Source organism: Natator depressus, chromosome 6, assembly GCF_965152275.1.
Source record: "Natator depressus isolate rNatDep1 chromosome 6, rNatDep2.hap1, whole genome shotgun sequence".
Classification (NCBI taxonomy): Eukaryota; Metazoa; Chordata; order Testudines; family Cheloniidae; genus Natator; species Natator depressus.
The window spans coordinates 77,864,038-77,883,131 of record NC_134239.1 but is presented as its reverse complement, the minus strand read 5'-3'; the positions used below and the strand labels follow the sequence as shown (position 1 = coordinate 77,883,131).

At 41.9% G+C, this 19,094-nt stretch overlaps 2 protein-coding genes across 7 annotated transcripts in view; both read right to left on the bottom strand.

Moving 5' to 3' along the window:
- Window positions 1-4,412, bottom strand: part of AQR (aquarius intron-binding spliceosomal factor) — a 112,909-nt gene extending 108,497 nt beyond the window's left edge. Inside the window, exons 1-2 of one of the 2 annotated variants that reach the window (XM_074955777.1) lie at window positions 4,169-4,412; window positions 1,784-1,840 (exon numbers count right to left, since the gene is read on the bottom strand). In XM_074955777.1, the coding sequence (XP_074811878.1) occupies window positions 1,784-1,840; window positions 4,169-4,246 (135 nt within the window). In that variant the 5' untranslated portion in view covers window positions 4,247-4,412. The remainder of the gene's footprint in view (window positions 1-1,783; window positions 1,841-4,168) is intronic. The other variant, XM_074955776.1, reaches the window with a different exon arrangement.
- Window positions 4,413-11,149: 6,737 nt separating this feature from the next.
- Window positions 11,150-18,518, bottom strand: ZNF770 (zinc finger protein 770). 5 transcript variants are annotated; one of them, XM_074957085.1, is made up of 4 exons: window positions 18,223-18,518; window positions 17,749-17,874; window positions 13,231-15,287; window positions 11,150-12,467 (listed from the first exon to the last, which is right to left on the bottom strand). In XM_074957085.1, exons 3-4 carry the CDS (start codon window positions 15,146-15,148, stop codon window positions 12,373-12,375), a joined length of 2,013 nt encoding a protein of 670 aa, XP_074813186.1. In that variant the 5' UTR covers window positions 15,149-15,287; window positions 17,749-17,874; window positions 18,223-18,518; the 3' UTR covers window positions 11,150-12,372. The 5 variants fall into 5 exon arrangements, with proteins under 5 accessions (XP_074813186.1, XP_074813181.1, XP_074813182.1 ...); XM_074957080.1 differs by having other exon boundaries at window positions 11,150-15,287; XM_074957081.1 differs by lacking the exon at window positions 17,749-17,874 and having other exon boundaries at window positions 11,150-15,287.
- Window positions 18,519-19,094: the final 576 nt, after the last annotated feature.

Genomic DNA, 19,094 nt, shown 5'->3' with positions numbered 1-19,094 from the left:
TACACCAAAATTTTACAACCCTGTAGACCGAGAACTGCGAGACCACGTCAGCTGACACGGGCCAGTTGAAGGTGTATAATTGCAGTGCAGACATACTGCCAGTGTCAAACAATCAGTTTCACAGACCTGCTGTTTCCGTACATGTCAGAAGATGCCAGTAAAGTTTACAAAGAGAATCTAAAATATTAGGTCTCCTGAGCACATATTCCTAAATTTACTTGTATAACACTAGTAATAAATAATAATAATAATAATAATAATACCAATAATAATACCGATTCCTTATATAATGCTTTTCATTGGTGGATCTCAAAGTTTCACAATCTTTTAATGCATTTATCCCCACAACATTTATCCCCTATTGTTGTGAAATAGGAAGGCATTTTATGGATAGGGAACTGAAGCACAGAGGCTAAGTAAGTTGGAAGTCTATGGCACAGCAGGGAATTGAACCCATGTCTCCCACATCCTAGGCCAGTGCCCTAAGCACTGGACAATCCTTCCTCTTAGTGTATGCTATCACCACAAAGATGATCTGATGCATCAAAAGACCCAGAACCTTAAGGAGTCATCTACTGTACAATTATAACAGGCAGATGAGCTAATTACAGCTCAGTTTCAATTTATTTACAGTGCAAACAAGATCTTAACTAAAGCCCCAGACATGTTATAGTGGAATCTATTGTAATTAGATCCACTGACTCACCTGTAGCTGTTGGGTACACAGAACCAAAGTTGGGTTTGGATTCTGCACCACTGCGTAATGCAAAATTTGTGTAGAATTGATGTTCCCCACAGATTTTACTCCCCCCCACAGAATTTGTGATTTCTCCCACCCGCTCACAGCCCCAGCCACCCGTGGCTGATAGCAGGAGCATGATTATATTGTTATTCCGACAAATAAAATATGCAGAATTTTGCAGACCTTTAAAATATCATGCACAGAATTTTTATTTTTTTGGCATATAAATCCCCCAGGAATAGTTTTGGATGCTCTATTATGCCTGATCCTGAAAACATGTGTACTTAACTTTATACACAAGCAGTCCTACATAAGGAACTAATGTTGCTGACAAGAAGAAAACTGCAGCCCTTCAACATGGTGAAGGCAAAGACTCTTGTCTGTCTCCTGGATGGAAAAGACAAAGGACTCTTATGTTAGAAATATTATTGGACAGAAGCTGACTTATGTACTTTGATCGCATCAGGTGAAGAGCTGGAAATAACCTTGAGAAAATTATCATGGAAGAAATGGTAGCAAGTCATCATAGTGGGGGACGACCAGTGAGGAGAGCTGATGCGCAACAGATCACAGGTAGGTCATCTGCTGAGCATGTAAAGTTAGCAAGGGATCGATAAGTCTTCAGAAACTTCTATTATGTCGTCACCAGCATTCAGATATGAATAAATGGGTTTACTACTATTTCCTAATCCTACATAAAGTTAAGCATGTGCATTTGCAAGATTGGGGCCTTATTAACATGCAAGTGTATTTATCAATAAAAGTCGGAAAGATTAGCATGATAAAAAGTTAACTAGGTTTTGGGAAATTTTCAAGACAATACCAACAAAATTTAGAATATCAACATTGGTTGCCTAATACCCTACTACTGGGTTTTCTGTTTTCTTGTATAGAGAAACTCTACTTAGGTGATGAGCTCCACGGGCTGGGGGGAGGACTGGGGACGACAACCTTACATACTACTAGCCAAGAATTTTTTAAACGTCCTTCACTCTATTACATCCTGTTAATATCAATGCAAGTAATAACTCAAGTTTTTACCTTTGAATCAAAAGGTAATTTTTTCTTCACATGTGGAGCCCAGTACTTATTTGCCAACTGTAAGGGGGAAAAGAAAAAAAGTTTTTTCATTAAACATATGGACAAATACACAACCATCTGTAACTAGTCTGTCTATTTTATAGTGAACCAAAATGTTTTTATTCCCTATGCTAGCTAAATTTAATCTCCTAACAGATACACCTAATAAAAAGATGCTATCTAAGTCATGCACCGCTCCGTAGATGATGTGGGAAGGTTCAAGTTTGATGAAAAACTCCGGAGTTTGAGAGCTCCGGAGCATGTTTCTCATAAATCATCTTGATGGTGCAACAGGAAGGGCAGGTGGGCTCCCCACACAGTATGCATTGGTCATAGGCCTCCACCCAAGCACATATTCTAAGACCTCCTGAGAAATTTCAGAGGTTTCAGGACATTCAGAAAGGGCCATGGGACTTCTGTTGAAGGCCTACTACCTCCTCACTACTCCCCATCTCCTGCAAGGTTAATGAGATATGCTGCCACAGGCTCCATGGCCATCTCTGAGGAAGTTTCATTCTGAATGAAAGAGAAGAGGATGCATTGGACAGAGAAGAGCAGGAGTTCACATAAAACTGCTTAAAACCCACCTGTTTCATGATACATTCCAATTACACTGAACCTTCAGCCACAGTTATGATGTTCTGGTTATTCTGTACCATTACAAATTGTTTTCTTATAAAGTCCCGCAGGTCAGAGGACCTATTACTCGCTTGGCAGAGACCTGCCTGTTGTACAGCAGTATATTTCAATACTACCATACAATGACAACTTGAAAAATCCACTCCCCTACAATAAATAGAGAGCTTGCTCTACAAGTTTCATGAACATCTGCTGAGTCAAAAACTGCAACTAAAACTTAGATTGATCTAAGTATGTCGTTCAGGGGCATGAAGACATTCACACCCCTGAAAGACATAGTTAAGCTGACCTAAGTCCCAGTGTAGACACCACTGGGTCAACGGAAGAATTCTGCCTTTCCAGGGCGTGGATTTACTACAGAGATGGAAAAACCCCTTCTGTCGCTGTAGTAAGCATCTACACCACAGTGGCACAGCTACAGTGCTGCAGTTGTAAGGACTTGTAACATAGACATAGCCTCTGTCGTTGCCTCTTCCCGTGCCATCTCCCTTCACAGAACATGGGCAAGCGTGCTAGGTGTGCATCCCCACGGGCTAGGTCTCGGGAGCCACAAAGAAGCAGCAAGGCACAAAAATCATGCAGGGCAGTGGGCACGATAGTGAAGCGGTGACTGACTGTGTTCAGTCAGTCTCTATTCATCAAGTGGGGTTGATGTAGATGGGACGGGAGACAGAGGCAGGGATGAGGGCAAGATTTCACGTATCAATAGAGCTTTGTATAGTGACAGCTCATGCTTGGCTTTTGCAGCTGCTCTTGCAGAGGAACTATCCAGGAGCCCTCGCCGGAGAAGCAATTGGCAGAGGTGGACCTGAGCAGCCTGAAAATCCTTCTTAGGAGACATGAACAGTCCTCAGCTTTCTGCCTTCCGCATAACTGGCTGTGAGTAAGCAGTCAGTGCTTTGAATTCCTCATCTTACTTGCTGTAGTTTTCTTCACAGGCCGTGTGCTTCCTCGTTGGGTAGGGGGACCTGTGGGATTAAGGCTGGGGAAGGGACCAGAGTCTGCTGTGCAGCGTGACTATTTCGGGTGCAGTTGCAAGGGGTGCTTTTTAGCTGTAATGCTTCCACTTAAAGAAGAATGAGATTTTAGTCCTTGTGGTTGTAACGATAACCTTCCAAACGTGACCCAACTGTGAGACAAAGCTACCATGTTGAGTAAGCTTACTGACAACTCAGATCATGTAAATAAAGAAACCCAGGCCAACCCTCCATTAAACCACTGAACCTCGTGCACTTAGACCGGGTCAGCCAAGGCTGCCAGTTGGTGGCGGGGACTGCAGGTGAGCGGAGGGTGTGTGCAAAGGAAGACAGGCCACACAAGCGTGCGAGGGAAGCACGGACAGACACGGTGTCAAACTGCCCAGGCGCTGTACACACCTTGCTCCATAAACCAGAGCAACGCGCTGCCTACAGAGGCCCCTAAAGCCAGGAGCTCAGCGGGATCAGACACCGCAAGGCCAAGGGGCTGACCCGCGCTTACACCGGGACAAACGTCTCCAAGGCCCAAACCCCCAGCCGCCCCAGGGGGGTCGTTAATCACTAGCCTCTGAATGAACTGGCCCGGGAGAGCCCAGGGCAGCTAACGGGCCTCGCAGCGCAGGGCTCCCACCCCCCGTGGCCGGTGCTACCCCTCGCCATGACGCTCGGCCGCAGCACTGGGGGGAAGGGGGAGCAGATATTCCCCACCCCGGCCCCTCCCGCCCCTCACCTGGGTCACGAACTCCGCGTTGATCTGCGCCACAGTGGGCGCCACGATCTTCTTGGGCTGAAGCGAAGCTGCCGCCATGCCGAAGCGCGTAGGGGGTCCCGGCGCCTCACCCACTCACTCCCGTCTCCTCCCGGGAACCGGTCTCGAGGCACGATAGTTCTGTTCCGTCCCCGAGTGGACTCTCCCAGCCAGAGCCTCAGCCAGCCCCGCTGAGTTACTAGCCTCACGCTGGGCGCTTGCCGCTTGGGTCAGGACAGCGGAAGTTTGGGGAGAAAACGGAAGCGGAATTGGCGTCCGGGTCACCATCGAATCTCCAGGGCTAGAGAGGCAGACCGGCGGGGTCATAGAGATCGAGCGCTCGTTGCTAGAGCGGCAGTTAGTGTAACTGCAGCAAGATGGTAATGGGCGCCCTCCTCCCCCCACACCCTCTACTTTTTTTTGGCCAGGCGAGTCGGCTGGGAGCCTGCGCTGCTGTGGGAGCCAGGAGGGAGTGTGGCAGTGACAGGGGACCATCCCATTATACAGCACAGCTCGATCTCCTCCTTGCTCACACATCCCGCCCTGTGCCCTTATACCAGAGATTGGGGGCAGGTCCTGGGGTTGCCCTTTAATCCCTTCGCACTATTCCAGGGATCAAAAGTACGAGGGGTAAGCAAGAGGTGCCCAGGGGAGAGAGGCAGTAAGGGAGACCATGGCAGCGCCTGACCCCAGTGCTGCAAGGGAGAAGGCTCTCTCTCCAACAGTGATAAGCCAACGCCTAGGGACCAAGAGGCTAATGATACCAGCTGTGAAGAGGGAGCAGAGCAGCAGGAGTGAGAGAGCTCAGCTACCCCAACCCTATTTCTAAATAGAGCAATTTTCATGTATCATTAGTGATTCGTTTTTCTTCCACACCTTCTGCCAACATAACTCACACCCACAGCACCATCCCACTGAGTGGTTGGATAATGTAAGAGTTTAATGAGTCAGCAATGGCAGCTAACTAAGACCCAATGCTTTAATTCACACGTTAGAGGCTCATAGTTATTGCACTATAGGTCCCCGGTTCAAACTCATGTCAGGCCAAACAGTGTCAGTTATACCAGCAGATCTCTGTCAGAGGAGAGACACAGTAATACTACAATATGGAGGAAATTTTACAAGCTCTATTGTCAAGGGGACAAAGTCTCATCTCAGTTATGCATGTACAGCTGTGAAGCACTGCCAAGGAAGTGCTATTCCTGTCAGATTTTGGAATTGGGTTGGACAGAAGAAAGTCTCCGGTAGATTGCAGAATAAATTACCTAAATTCAACCTTTAGAGACATGTTAGAAAAGTATGTAAGTAGTAATTAGGGCCATTCCATCTTAGATAGGCTAGAACTTTGAAATGCAAACCTGTATTATTAGAAAATTAGAAGTGATACTAATTGTATGTGTTTACTTATATCTTGTTAGATGTTAGCCATGTAAACAGACAGTTCCTGTTTATTACTATAGCTATTGATTCAGAGATCAAAAGGGAATATTAACATTTAGATGAATCTTGGGTGAAATAATGTCATTGTCTATATGTCTCTTTAAAGTTTGTGGTAAACTGTATGTGAACTGCTTAATGGATAAATTACCTTATGTTAATCCATGTAGTTGATTACTGGTGATGTTTGGGAAACAGGTGGTTACATCAAAAGCCTGTTGTTCACCCAGGACTGTGTGGGCAGAAGGCTGCTAGAAAACCGTATAAAAGACTGTTGGGACCTGATCCTTTCATCTCAGATCTGCTTGATGCTTCATGCAGGGGAAGCTTGAGTTGTAAGACTGAGATCTCCAGTCCCATCTGGATCACCCTGAATATGAACATTGGACTATAACCTATGGACTAATTCTGAAAGAATTCTTTGCAACCACAAAGCTCACCATCTCTACTGTGAATCTGATCTCAGAACTGTGCTCATGTCTGTGTGTATACTGATCTTTTAACCAATATTCTCTCTTTTCTTTTTTAATAAATTTTAGTTTTGTTAATAAGAATTGTCTGTAAGTGTGTATTTGGGTAAAATACGAAATATTCCTTAACCTGGGAGGTAATGTGTCTTTGGGATTGGTAGAACTTTTTTATATGATTAAGATTTTCAATAATCCTCATCATATTTGACTTGGATGTCTGGGTGGAGGCCTAAGTCTGGGTTGCTATTGGAATCATAGAATATCAGGGTTGGAAGGGACCTCAGGAGATCATCTAGTCCAACCCCCTGCTCAAAGCAGGACCAAACCCCAATTTTTGCCCCAGATCCCAAATGGCCCCCTCAAGGATTGAACTCACAACCCTGGGTTTAGCAGGCCAATGCTCAAACCACTGCTTTAAGGGAACTGTGTTTTGGCCTCTGGGTAACCAGTTAGGTATTGTAGAAGCTGTTTTGAGGCTAGCTTAATGGCTCTAAGTACTGGAATTACCACTGGCTTTGGGGATTGTCTTCCCCATTCTTTGCAGTTTGCCTTAACTAAGTAACCTCAAAAAGAAAAGGAGTACTTGTGGCACCTTAGAGACTAACCAATTTATTTGAGCATAAGCTTTCGTGAGCTACAGCTCGCTTCATTGGATGCATACTGTGGAAACTGCAGAAGACATTATATACACAGAGACCATGAAACAATACCTCCGCCCACCCCACTCTCCTGCTGGTAATAGCTTATCTAAAGTGATCACTCTCCTTACAATGTGTATGATAATCAAGGTGGGCCATTTCCAGCACAAATCCAGGTTCTCTCACCCCCCCCCTTTTTTTTTTTTCAAAAACCACACACACAAACTCACTCTCCTGCTGGTAATAGCTTATCCAAAGTGACCACTCTCCTTACTTTGGATAAGCTATTACCAGCAGGAGAGTGAGTTTGTGTGTGTGGTTTTTGGAAAAAAAAAAGGGGGGGGGTGGGGAGAAAACCTGGATTTGTGCTGGAAATGGCCCATCTTGATTATCATACACATTGTAAGGAGAGTGATCACTTTAGATAAGCTATTACCAGCAGGAGAGTGGGGTGGGAGGAGGTATTGTTTCATGGTCTCTGTGTATATAATGTCTTCTGCAGTTTCCACAGTATGCATCCAATGAAGCGAGCTGTAGCTCACGAAAGCTTATGCTCAAATAAATTGGTTAGTCTCTAAGGTGCCACAAGTACTCCTTTTCTTTTTGCGAATACAGACTAACACGGCTGTTACTCTGAAATAAGTAACCTCAGTGTGGCTCCCCTGGGACCCCAGTCAGAGTGGCACAATGGATTTCTATCATCAGTTGACCCAACTGCACACATACTATTGAATAGGACAATACTGGGACTATTCACAACATTATACTCAATTGTGTTTGTGGGATCATGCCCAGATGTTCAAAGTAAAATGGAATTTGAGGATCTCATCCTAGTTTCTGCACATCGCAAAACTACAATTGTGAACAACTGTTCAGCACAAAATTTTAGTCTCTGCTCAAAAGGTCCAAGACTGGAATGATGAGGGCCTACAGATCAGGACTGTAGGTGAATCCAAATCCATTAAACTTTTCATTGACTTCAGTGGAATTTGGATCAAGCTAGAAGCTAATGGGAAACCAGCTGGGGGGAGAACTGGAATGGTAGGTCTCTGCAGATCTGGATTAGGTGCATTAGCAGAATCATGGTAGGCAGGAAAGGACTGGAAAAGTGGGGGTAAGAAGATCAGAAGTCAGATACACAAGCAGAATCAAGTTTGCGGGGTGGGATATACTGCAATCTTGCAGGTATGTAGCTCAGGATTACTGGACATTCACAGATCTTTGAAAGGGAACAGGATGGGAATGGTGGAAGATGTAGGGACTCAGGGCTGGCATAGTGACAGGGTCTCAGGTCAGGACTCAGGTTTTTAAATAAGGAAGCATTCACTGTGCCTGCACACAGGTTTTTTGGCTCAAGGTACTGTAACATTATTAATCCTTCATTGTGAGCACTAAAAGTTTACAATTTTAATAGAAAAAAACAAAAATGTGCTATTCAAAGCTACTAGAGAAACACTATTACATAGCCATCACATAAGGTAGTACAATTTATCCATTCAGACTGGGGAAAATAATGTATTTAGTAACAAAAAAAAAAGTCACTTTGTAATTCAGTTTTCCTTATAATGACTGCCTCTCAGACATACATTACCCAGAGCCATCAAAGCATAAACCCAGTTTATTAAGTTATAACTCACCATTCAAAAATCCCCCCAACTCCTGTGCAACTAATATGAACACAAGCCTCTTTATAGTTTAAGAGACCCAGGCAGTTTGAACATTAAAGACACATTACTACAAGGGACTATTACAGGGAGCTATCCTGCAGTCTTTCCTGATGAGAGCAGTCCCACTGCTCACTAAGGATTACTGAAGTGTGTAAAAGGGGCAGGATTAAGAGTTACAATGGTTTACATGTACTGTAGAAGGAAGCCAAGGTAATTGACCATTAGAACAGAAGTCCCAGTTAGAGATTTCAAGTCTCATTAACTTCTGTGGGTTTTGGATTAAGCCCAGATCCACAAAGGTACTTAATTGCCTAGACTCCAGATTTAGATGCGTAAGTCCCAGTTTTAGGCTCCACTGTGAGCCACAAAACTCCCACTCATCTGCTGCCTAAACCTTTAGGTGCCTAAACTCAGTCAATACCTAGGTCTCCACTGTGCAGGGCCCTATCTGGTAGGCATGTTCAGAGGCCACCTACCAGATCTAGTCCCATTCAAGATCTAGCTGGAGGAGGAGCTGTTGCCAGTGGTGCCCATTTTATAATTTTTAGTCCAGTGATTAGAGCACTCACTTGGGATGTGGGAAACTTGGGTTCGATTCCCCCCGTGAAGGAGAGAAAGGATATGAACAAGGGTTTCTTACCCCTTAGGAGCATGATCTAACCATTGAGCTATGGGATATTCTGATACAGGGCTCCCTCAATCTCTCCCATTAAAGCTGTTTCCATCAAGGATAAACAGTCATTGAAGGCAGGAGACAGGACCATGGGTCTCCAAACTCCCTGCTGGGTGCCCTAACCACCAAACTACAGCATCATTCTGCCTCTCTGGTCTGTTATTTATCTATAGTAATGCTTTTGGTGCTATTCCACAGACAAGCCAAGATCCATTTAATTGAAATTACACACTTTTATCTGTACTATTTTCAAAATATTTTTCCTTCTTCCCTCTATTTGTACTAAATTAGGTCTTTTTCCTTATATGAAGTGTGTTTGTCTCAAAGCCGAACATGTAGTTTGCTAGGTTCCCTGGGGAAATCTCAACTTTAACATTAGAGACCCATTGTTTGATTGTTTTCCTGTTTACAATTTCCTTTGGTTTAGCTATTTAAAAGAGAATTGCTTTATGCTAGCAGCTTATTACTATTAGACATGAGTCCCCTTTCATGAAGCAGAAGGACAATGATTATGCTCCTAAAGATACTTCAAAGACTGGTGTCTTGAATTTGCCATGAAGCATTATGAAAAATGACCATGGCATACTAATGAATAATATGAAGTGTAATTTAAGCATGTCTAAAATAGCAAAAATTGCTCTGTGCTTCCCCAGGGCAACCTGGCTCCTCCCCCATGGCAGTATGAAGCCCTCAGAATCTATCATTCTACTGGTTTGCCTGCTAGCTGCTACTCCAGAAAACTCCTTCAGATGGGGTTTAATGTTGCTCCTCGGGACAGCCAGTAATTCACATCAGTTGTGCACTTTCCACAGGTTTGTAGTAGGATAACATCACCAATAGACACAAAAGTTAAACTAAACAATCTTTAGAAAGCCTGGAATTCAGAATGAAGGTTACATTTAAACACTTCTAGGACACCAGAATGAATGGAAATGCAGAGTTAACATGCCTGGACATAAATCTGCACTCCGAAGGCTATCTTTGAAAGGAAAATACCTAGAGACATAGGGAAAAATCCTGGCCGTATCGGAATGTTGCCATTGACTTCAAAACTGCCAGTTTTTCACACTCCTAGATTTTTCCAGTTCAGTTTTAGGAGCCTGATCCTCCACTTCACTCCACTGCATAATTCCTCTGATAGTTAATGGAATTAAAGGAGGGGAAAAATCAGTCCCTCAGTCTTCACCACTAACTTGGGGCTGAATAAAATTCTCACTAAATCAAGGGAAAAGACCCCTTTTAAAAAGTTCCCTAGAGCCCTAACAATTATTCCATGATTCTAAAAATAACCACTTTCTTAATGTGCCTTTCCTGATCTCAAAATTGGGCTTGTGCATTAAGTCCCTCCAAGATCTTTCAAATCTCTATTGAAATTTCTAGGAAAAGCTACTTTTGAGATAAGGCATAAAAAAAAAAAAAAGCATTCACTTTTTAAAACATGAGTAAACACCCGTTTTTCTGAACCCCACTCCCATCTATCAAAACCAGCTCATTCGAATCACCTCAAATTTGGGCAAAGAATTGCCCAGTGACTACAGATCATGTATGCAGAATTTGAAAAGGAAAGGACTCTTGAAAAATTTAACTGTGTCTGGGCAATAATCAATTATAAAATACACTTACAGTAAGTGTATGTTACCTTCATTTGGGGGAGGAGACTGTCTCTCCATAATATTTATACATGCAGATGTGTAGGGAAAATAAAGTATCCGGTAGATAATAAAGTACTGGTATATTAGTATTTCTATAGTAGTTATTAAAATGCTCTTTTGTATATTCCATTAGAGTGATTAGGTCTGTACAAAGAGATTAAGAAGTTACCATGGTTGTATTCCCCAGACTAGCCATCAAATTTGATCCAATTAATAGCAGTGCTCTCTACTTTAACCTTGTTTCAGGTCGTTAATCTGACTCTCAAAACTTTTTAAAACATGAAAAGTCTGGTTCTTTTTAAATATATATTGAAAAGTTTATTTTTTTTTGTCAAGCAGAAAAAATGGTTTCAGAAACAAACCAAACATGTTTTTTGTTCTAACATGCAGCAAGGTGTTAGTTACTATGACATCTAATCTTTTACTTTCTGCATATCAAATTTCACACAGTTGGTCTTCACACCTCTATAGTCTTCAAATGAAGTGCACAATAAAAGTACTACATAAATAAAAAGATTTGTTACAGGTATTTCAAAAGAGCCTACAGCACACCTCCAAAACACTTTTTACGGTATTCTGCCTCTCAATACGAAACAATCTGAAATCATGTTGGAAGAGGGACAGGAGATGAGGGGGGGAAGTCTAAAAGTATAACCAATAGCGAAGTATGAGATCATACCAGCAAGACCATTTTTCTATTTTTACTCTCTCACATGGGGGAGACAATCTCCAGATAGGAGGAAATCCTCACTTCATTTATACCAAATATTATATAGCTTATGCCAGTCACTTGAAAGACTGCAAATATAAGTCAAAAAAAGAGTTCATTTAAATAAATCTGGATCTACTTAAACAATGAAAAGAATCTCACCAATTTTCTGTTAGTTGGAAACTTTAGGGTTCAAGCATTGAGAAGTTACACAACAAAGAAACTTTAGCAGGCAGCTTTTCTTTCTGAGGTGGAAAAAAAAAAACCCCTAACTTCATTCTTATCTGCAAGTTCCCAGAGTCTCTTTCCCCAGCATGTCCATAACTATTTTTGCTCACCCATTCTTTCAGCGTAAGGGGGAAAGTGGTCATACACCAACACTTACCAGAAAATTCATACTGTAACTACAGCTTTTACTAATACAAAAATGGATTTACTTGATAGGAGCTAGTTGTCATTTACAGTCGTTATTTCACGTTATAAAGGAATATAACTGACAAACAGTCTTGCCAGGAAGTCATCATCTTATCCCATCCGAAGGAATATTTCCTTAACTTGTGCAGTGTGCACTACCAGGAAACAAGGAGGCCATGACTCAAAATTTTGGCCTTGCAAAGGAACTAAGGACAAGGTGGCTGAGTGGAAAGGGGACGCATTAATGACATTACATGAAAAAAAACAACAACCCACCAACAACCTGGGGCTTAATTAAGAGTCTCATCCACTTCTGTTGCAGAACAACACATGAATATTGTGTGGACTGACCCAAAAAGCTAGAAGAAGCAGGGAACAAGACTGGAAGAGTCAAATGCGGTTAAGAGGACTGTATTGACTCAGGAACACTAATATTATTTTAATGTGCATATGTTCAATACCTAACTCTTACATAGCACTCTTCATCCATAGCTCTTAAAGCCGGTAAGTATTATCTCTATTAATCTCATGTTACTGTTGCGGAAGTTATTTTTCCCTCTGGGCTTTGTCCTCCACTTCTTCCTTTTCCAACTCCTTTCTTTTTCTCTTGTATTACCTGGTCTGCAGAACAAACAAGAGCATAAGAAAAATAGTACTGACCAGGCACAGTATGCGTCTTATGCTTTCAGCATATATGGAGACAAAGTAAAGTGGGTCAAGGACAGTCTTTTTACATTTGCTATTTGGTAGGTGCAGTCAGAAAGCATATTGCCATAAATTAACTCCTCCGGATGGGGAAGAGGCACAACTTTTAAACATGTGATTTATACTGCATTACAGATTGCTGAAACATTTTTATGCAATAACTACATGAATTCACAATTTTAAAAAAAACAATGCTGGAAGTTTTCAAACATCAACCCTTATTCATCACAAAATATATAAGTAGACAGCCTGAAAACAGTACATTAACCTTTCTTCAGGTCATCTCTAACATAAGTAGTCACATTCCATAAGTCAGTCAATCTAATGTAAGCCTGTTCATAATTATGTAATCCAAAAGTTTTAGACTTTAAAAACAGTCAGTCAGTCTCATGGGACACCATCCACTTTTGTTGAACACAAGATACCTTCTAGTGTTTGTTATCCCACTCAGTGGAACTCTGGCAGCCATTTTATCTTTAGGATTTCTTTTTAAAGTGAGTAAGGTGATGCCTTTTCAAATGTGGGGCCTGTCTGAAAGTTTTACCACAAACTGAACATTCAAATGGCTTCTGTCCAGCATGCATTAAATAGTGCCTTTCAAGTTTGGAAGGCGATTTAAAAGTTTTAAAGCAGACACTGCACTGATAAAACTTTTTAATAGCTTCACTTTTTTCCATACCTCCAGAAAAATCATACCAGTGACTGTAATGGCTTTGCTCCATTTCCAACGATTTACTACACAAATATGGCTGTGTGTTTCTACTGTTGGTGCCAAGAACAAAGTCCCCAGACTCTAGCTCAACTTTGATTTCAGCTGCTTGGTTTGATTGAATCAGTTCAAATTCTGGAAAGCCAGATGCCTGTGAAGGTCTTTTGGAATAACCCACAGGCTGAGGAGACTTAAATTCAATGCGATCTCCCTGATGACTAAAAAGTTTGTTCAGATTTTCAAATTCCACCTGGCAAACAGGGCTTTTATATGGTCTTTTTTCAGTATGGGTGAGCTGATGTCTTTTTAAGTGAGCTGACTGTCTAAATGTCTTCCCACAAACATTACAGCCAAAGGGCTTCTGTCCCGTGTGAATAAGATAATGTCTTTGAAGTTTGGATGAAGAAGGAAAGATTTTTTCACATCTGTCACATTTACACACTTTGTGTCTATTATGTATATTTTTAGTAGGAGCTGAAAAAGCACAGTGAAGTGCTGCTTCTGGATTATCAAAGAAATCAGCATCCAATGAACCATAAAGAGAGTCATCTTTATTATGCACCAAATCATCCATGTTTAACATGTTTTCACCAGTAATTATACCATTTAAATTAATTTCTAATTTGTGCTTTTGTAGGTCCTCTTGCCAGGATAATGGCATGACAAATGTCCTTTTCTTTTTATTGCTAATTATTTTGTGCCTGACAAGCTTGCTATGATAATTCTTAAAAGTTTTAGGGGAAGCATTCCGATCAGAATGTTGCTCATTAGATGCAAACAGGTCATAACTTTTAAAGTGACTTGTTTTATTTTTTTTTCTGTCAGACAGAGACGAATCTGATGCCTTTTCTCCAGCATGTTTGAGCTTCATCAGGACTTTACTTTTAATGTTGGCTTTGTGGCTGTAGGCTGATTTGCCACTGTTTGAATTTTTGCCATCTCTCAAGTAAAAACATTTGTGCAAATTTAGAACCCGCTCTGTTTCAAAACACTGCTCGCACACTGGGCACTGAAAAGGTACAATATAAATAGAGTGAACATCAAGTGGATCATTCTCCAGGGACTCATAAGTATCAACATTCTCAAAATTATCCCTTTTTCCTTCCAGTGAGTTCTGAGGTCTAGGGTATTTAGAAGTCTTTGCTCTGTAAAGGACTCTGGGAAGAGACTTATTTCTGACATGGAGTTGCTTGTGCTTCAGGAGTTTGCTCTGCATCTTAAATCCCTTTTGACAAAAACAACACTGGAAAGGCCTCTCTTCTGTGTGTGTGAGCTGATGGATTTTCAAATGTGTTGACTGCCTGAAAGATTTACAACACAAGGAACATTTAAAAGGTTTCTGGCCAGTATGAATCAGCAAGTGTCTTTCCAGTTTAGATTGTGATGGAAACATCTTGTTACATGTTTCACACATATGAGTTTTCTTTCTCCTCCTGGCACTGTGCGGATGATCTGACTTTGTGCACTGATGCAGCATCCACCGCTCCTCTGTTGTAAAAGATTTCTGGCAACTAGAACAATGCAATATTCCATACAACAGCCTATCTTGTTTGGCATCCACTGATCTTTTAGCTTGCTTAATATCACTCTGGTAGTTTTCATTATGAAGCTGTTGATGCTTTAAGAAAGTAATTAAATTTTTGAAGTTCCTATGGCAAATGTTGCATTTAAAAGGAAGTTTATGGGTTAGCTGATGTCTCTCCAAATGGACTAGCTGTCTAAAAGTTTTATGACATACATAACATTCAAATGGCTTTTGACCAGTGTGTATAAGATAATGCCTAGCTAATTTTGATGGTGTTTCAAATTGTTTGTAGCAGATGTCACATCTATATGGCCTTTTCCTGGGTATCTTGTTAGCGGTTACGCATTGCTGAATTTTGAACATTTTGAAAAATAGTAAGAGTCCTATTCTGGTCAGTTTCTTCAGAAATGTACTTCAATTGAAACCATCACAACACTTAGAAGGAAGGCCAGAACAGCAGCAAAGTTATCTTAGAGAAGGATTCCTTAAATTCCACGGATCCCTAAAATAGTAAGAATGAGAAAAACAGGTATTTTAGGGACTAATTTTTTCTTGCCTTTCAGACAACAACTGCAGTTATTTTAACTAGTGTAAGCTATATTTAACTTGGTTTAAAATGCTTCCTAACAGACTAGCCACAAATTATATGATGTGTTAAGAAAAAACTGGACTATTCTACAGAAGAGGAGAGTCAGTTAAAAGTCACCTGTAACAAAGATTCATTTTAATCCACCCTATTACCACTGAATGTTACTCCAAAGCAGTATCGATTTCAGCTATGGTAAAAACTATATAAAAACACTATTCTCCTTAAAAAAAAGTTGGGTTTTTTTTGGGGGGGGGGGGCAGGGTTGCAATACATTTCTATCACTATCATCACTGTAAATAAATACTAGTTATTAGCAGCTTTGCTTATATACTTGATGTAACATCTGGGAGAATGAAGGAAGGAGAAAAAAACCTAGGAGATTCTTGGATCTCAAAATAATAGTTAAATTGTAAAAAGTTAAATTGTGAGACATGCCAAATTAACAGTCCTTTAAACTGAAGTCCAGAGAACAAGTACCATACAAGTTTCTGTACCTCACCAATGTACCCTCACTTCTAGGAAGGAAAGTATAACTCAAACTTCTAGCCCATTCAAGTTGATGACCTCTCTGCTAAAACTGCAAAAAGAGTGGTAACTAGCACTAACTGTTAGTAATTTGTGGGATGTGAACAGCTGTCCCTTTGAAACTGGACTCACATTACCAATTTATTTCATGGACCACCCAATAACCATCTAATGGCATAAAAACTTTTGTTCACTCTGAAATTGACCTACATTTGAACCAGTGCCTGAGGGGTGATGGATTCTGTAACCCATAAGCAATTCTCTGAGCAATACAATACCCCTTCTTCAACAATTATCGATAACATCATTTCATTGTACACACATTTGGATATTATTCACAGCAAGTTGTGTTAAAATGAGTACACCAGTGAACACAAAACACTAGATGTCTGACTTGTTTTAGAACACACACACAGATGCACACAAAAACTTCAGGAATCCAAATTTTCCAAAGATTAGAAGTGATGCCTAAAATTAATGCCTTTAATATTAAACATTTAGAAAGAAATATCTAAAAAGATTAACACCCCCCCAAAGTTAAGTGGAGAGTAATAAACTGGGGCAGTCTGAGTTATACGGAGAGGAGCAGTACCCAGGTTTCCAGTTTTTCTCCTTCATACCAATTCTGGATTTTATGTACAGGAAGTTCAAGTGAATTTATTAGCTACCAGTTTTTGAGAACCGGACATCCAACTATCACAGCTCTGCTTCCTTCTACTCTAGTTTATAGTATTTCAGAAATACTCTTCTGAACAGCTTGCAATTCTCACTCTGGATGGGTTTTTTTCCCCACTTGCTGTTTATCTCCATAAATTCTGCTGTACCTTTGCACGACAAGGATTGTTACTGACAGTATAGCAACACTTCTTTGAAATGGTAGATACAACATTCAGAACGATTAAGTTTTCTGTCTTTCAGAATTTCTCATGTCCCTCATCTCTCTCATAGGCCCATATCCAGATGAAAAGAACTGGATGGGCCTCCCAGCACAGCCTGATAAAGCGAGGCCATGCAGTGACCAAAGTCAATTGTTCTGACAGTAACATACACCTTTCACATCTAGGGAATGAATGGGCTGCTTCTGCAAAACAAGGAGCAGAAGCCAAGTCTGGAATCATCATTTACGCTGCCTTGTCAAGCCTTGACAAATAGACTACTAATTAATATCATCAGATCTATTTCTCCACATAACCAGGATATGGTCTTTGGATTGCAGTCCTAATAGATATTAAGCCAATACTACATTTCATCTTAGCCATAAAGGCATGGAATCAAGTATTATAATATTCACTGATTTTGAGGCCAAAAATATAATTCAAAGAAGGCCTTCACTTCGCCCAAGAGTTCTGCCCTGTTGTCACTAATATATATTCAGATATACTTAACTCTCTACCCTAAAATAAAAAGAAGAATTATCCTGATCCCAAGATTGAGTTTTGCTGTGCACTCTAAATGTATCTTGTAAAATTATCTACAGAACAAGCAAGCACAAGCCTAGTTGCTTATTTTAAAGGATACATATTACAAGATACAGAGATAAGAATGTGAACATAATGTCCGACATAGCATAACCTGGCTTTCTTCACCAGCTTTCCTTTAGGAAAAAAGTATAGCTCTCACTGGTACAAAATACTGTTTACCAGATACACTGTCTCCACCCACAGTTGTTTGCAAATGGGCCAAAAGCAGAACAGTTTACATGACTAGGATAACACTTTCCCTCTTGCCTGATTTTCCCATAAATTTTTTGAAGCAAAAAAAAATTGAAGCAAAATAAAAGTGAAACAATGAGCATGAGACTGGTACCATGTTTGAAAAAAACTTAAATAAACTGACACCCCATGCCCACCGTTTACAGATACATCCATGATCATCTCCATTTAAACACATTTTTAAACCTTTGGGCTCAGATGTTACAAGTGAATTATTCCCTTCCTGCCCAAAATTTAAAGGATCACAATCTGGGATGCTAGTTCTTGGAGAGAAGTAAACCAACGGTTAAAAATAATGCCTCAGATAAATCAAAAAGAGTGAAAAGACTACATAAAATACCATCTTTTTCATTGTGAAAAAACAGTGACTTCCACCAGCCCTAACACACCGCCACCCCCCAAAGCAGAAAGGGTATAGAAACTCCCCATATTACAGGAGAAAGGAAAGGCTACGGCGGTGACACTTCCTACAAAGGGGTGGGGGACAATCCCAGTTATAGTCAAGGCCAAATCCTGCTTCCACTTAAGTTCACCGCAAAATTCCCAGGAAGCTTCACTGGGGCCAGGATCTGAGCCCGCAGAGAGGAATCAGCAGCAAATCGACGCCTCACCCCAGCTGCGGGGCTACCGCCTGTAGTGTGCTGAGGGGAAATGCCCGAGAGGCTCCTCCCGAGAACAGCTGCGCTGGCGGCCGGCAGCGCGGGGACTTCCCGGGCAGACTCAGGAGGTGGAGCGCGGCGCTCCCAGGACCCGGCGGCGCCCCGGCTAGACAAGGGGAAGCAACCTGAAAAGCGGCCGCTGCGCCCTCGCCTTCCTCGTCCCTCGCACGGTTTCTGCCGTGCAAACTCTTCCCCCCGGATGGCACCGAGTCTCCGGGACTCAGGGAAACCCAGGGCCGAGCTTTCAGTTCCCACCGTTCAATCCCACCCCGCCTCCTTCCCCGGGCCGCGGCGCTGGGCGGAGCGGCACCAGCGGCGGTGGCAGCCTCCCGGGAGCGCTCTGACTAGCGCGCCGCTTGCTGCTGCATGGTGCCGGGGAGCCGCGGGAGGGAAGGGGTGTCTGTCTCTGCCTCTCACCAGCAAAGCACTATATAAAAAACAGAGAGAAGCAACCCCCCGCCCAGTGGGAAAATCCCTGGGTAGGTACCGCTCGGTGGTGTCATCCACAGAGATCTGTCAAATCTCTCCCCCCACCCCCGTCCTCTTGGGAGCCGATTCCCTTATCTTGCGCCAAAGTGAGTCCTTAGGCAAAGCTCTGGTGGATGTGTAGTCTTGTCCTAGCCGGACAGGGGAGGTTTTGATCCAGAGGGAGTTCAGGTTTTGTCCCAAAGGGTTATGTTTTAAAGGCAGTTTCCTGGCTCCCTGCTGATCATGGGTTGTGGAGGTGTGTCTCCTAGTGAAACATTTTAATATCGCACTCATCATCAAGCAGTCCAGGTGGAGAGGCTGCTTGGGGGACTGATACCATTCCAAAAAGTCTGATC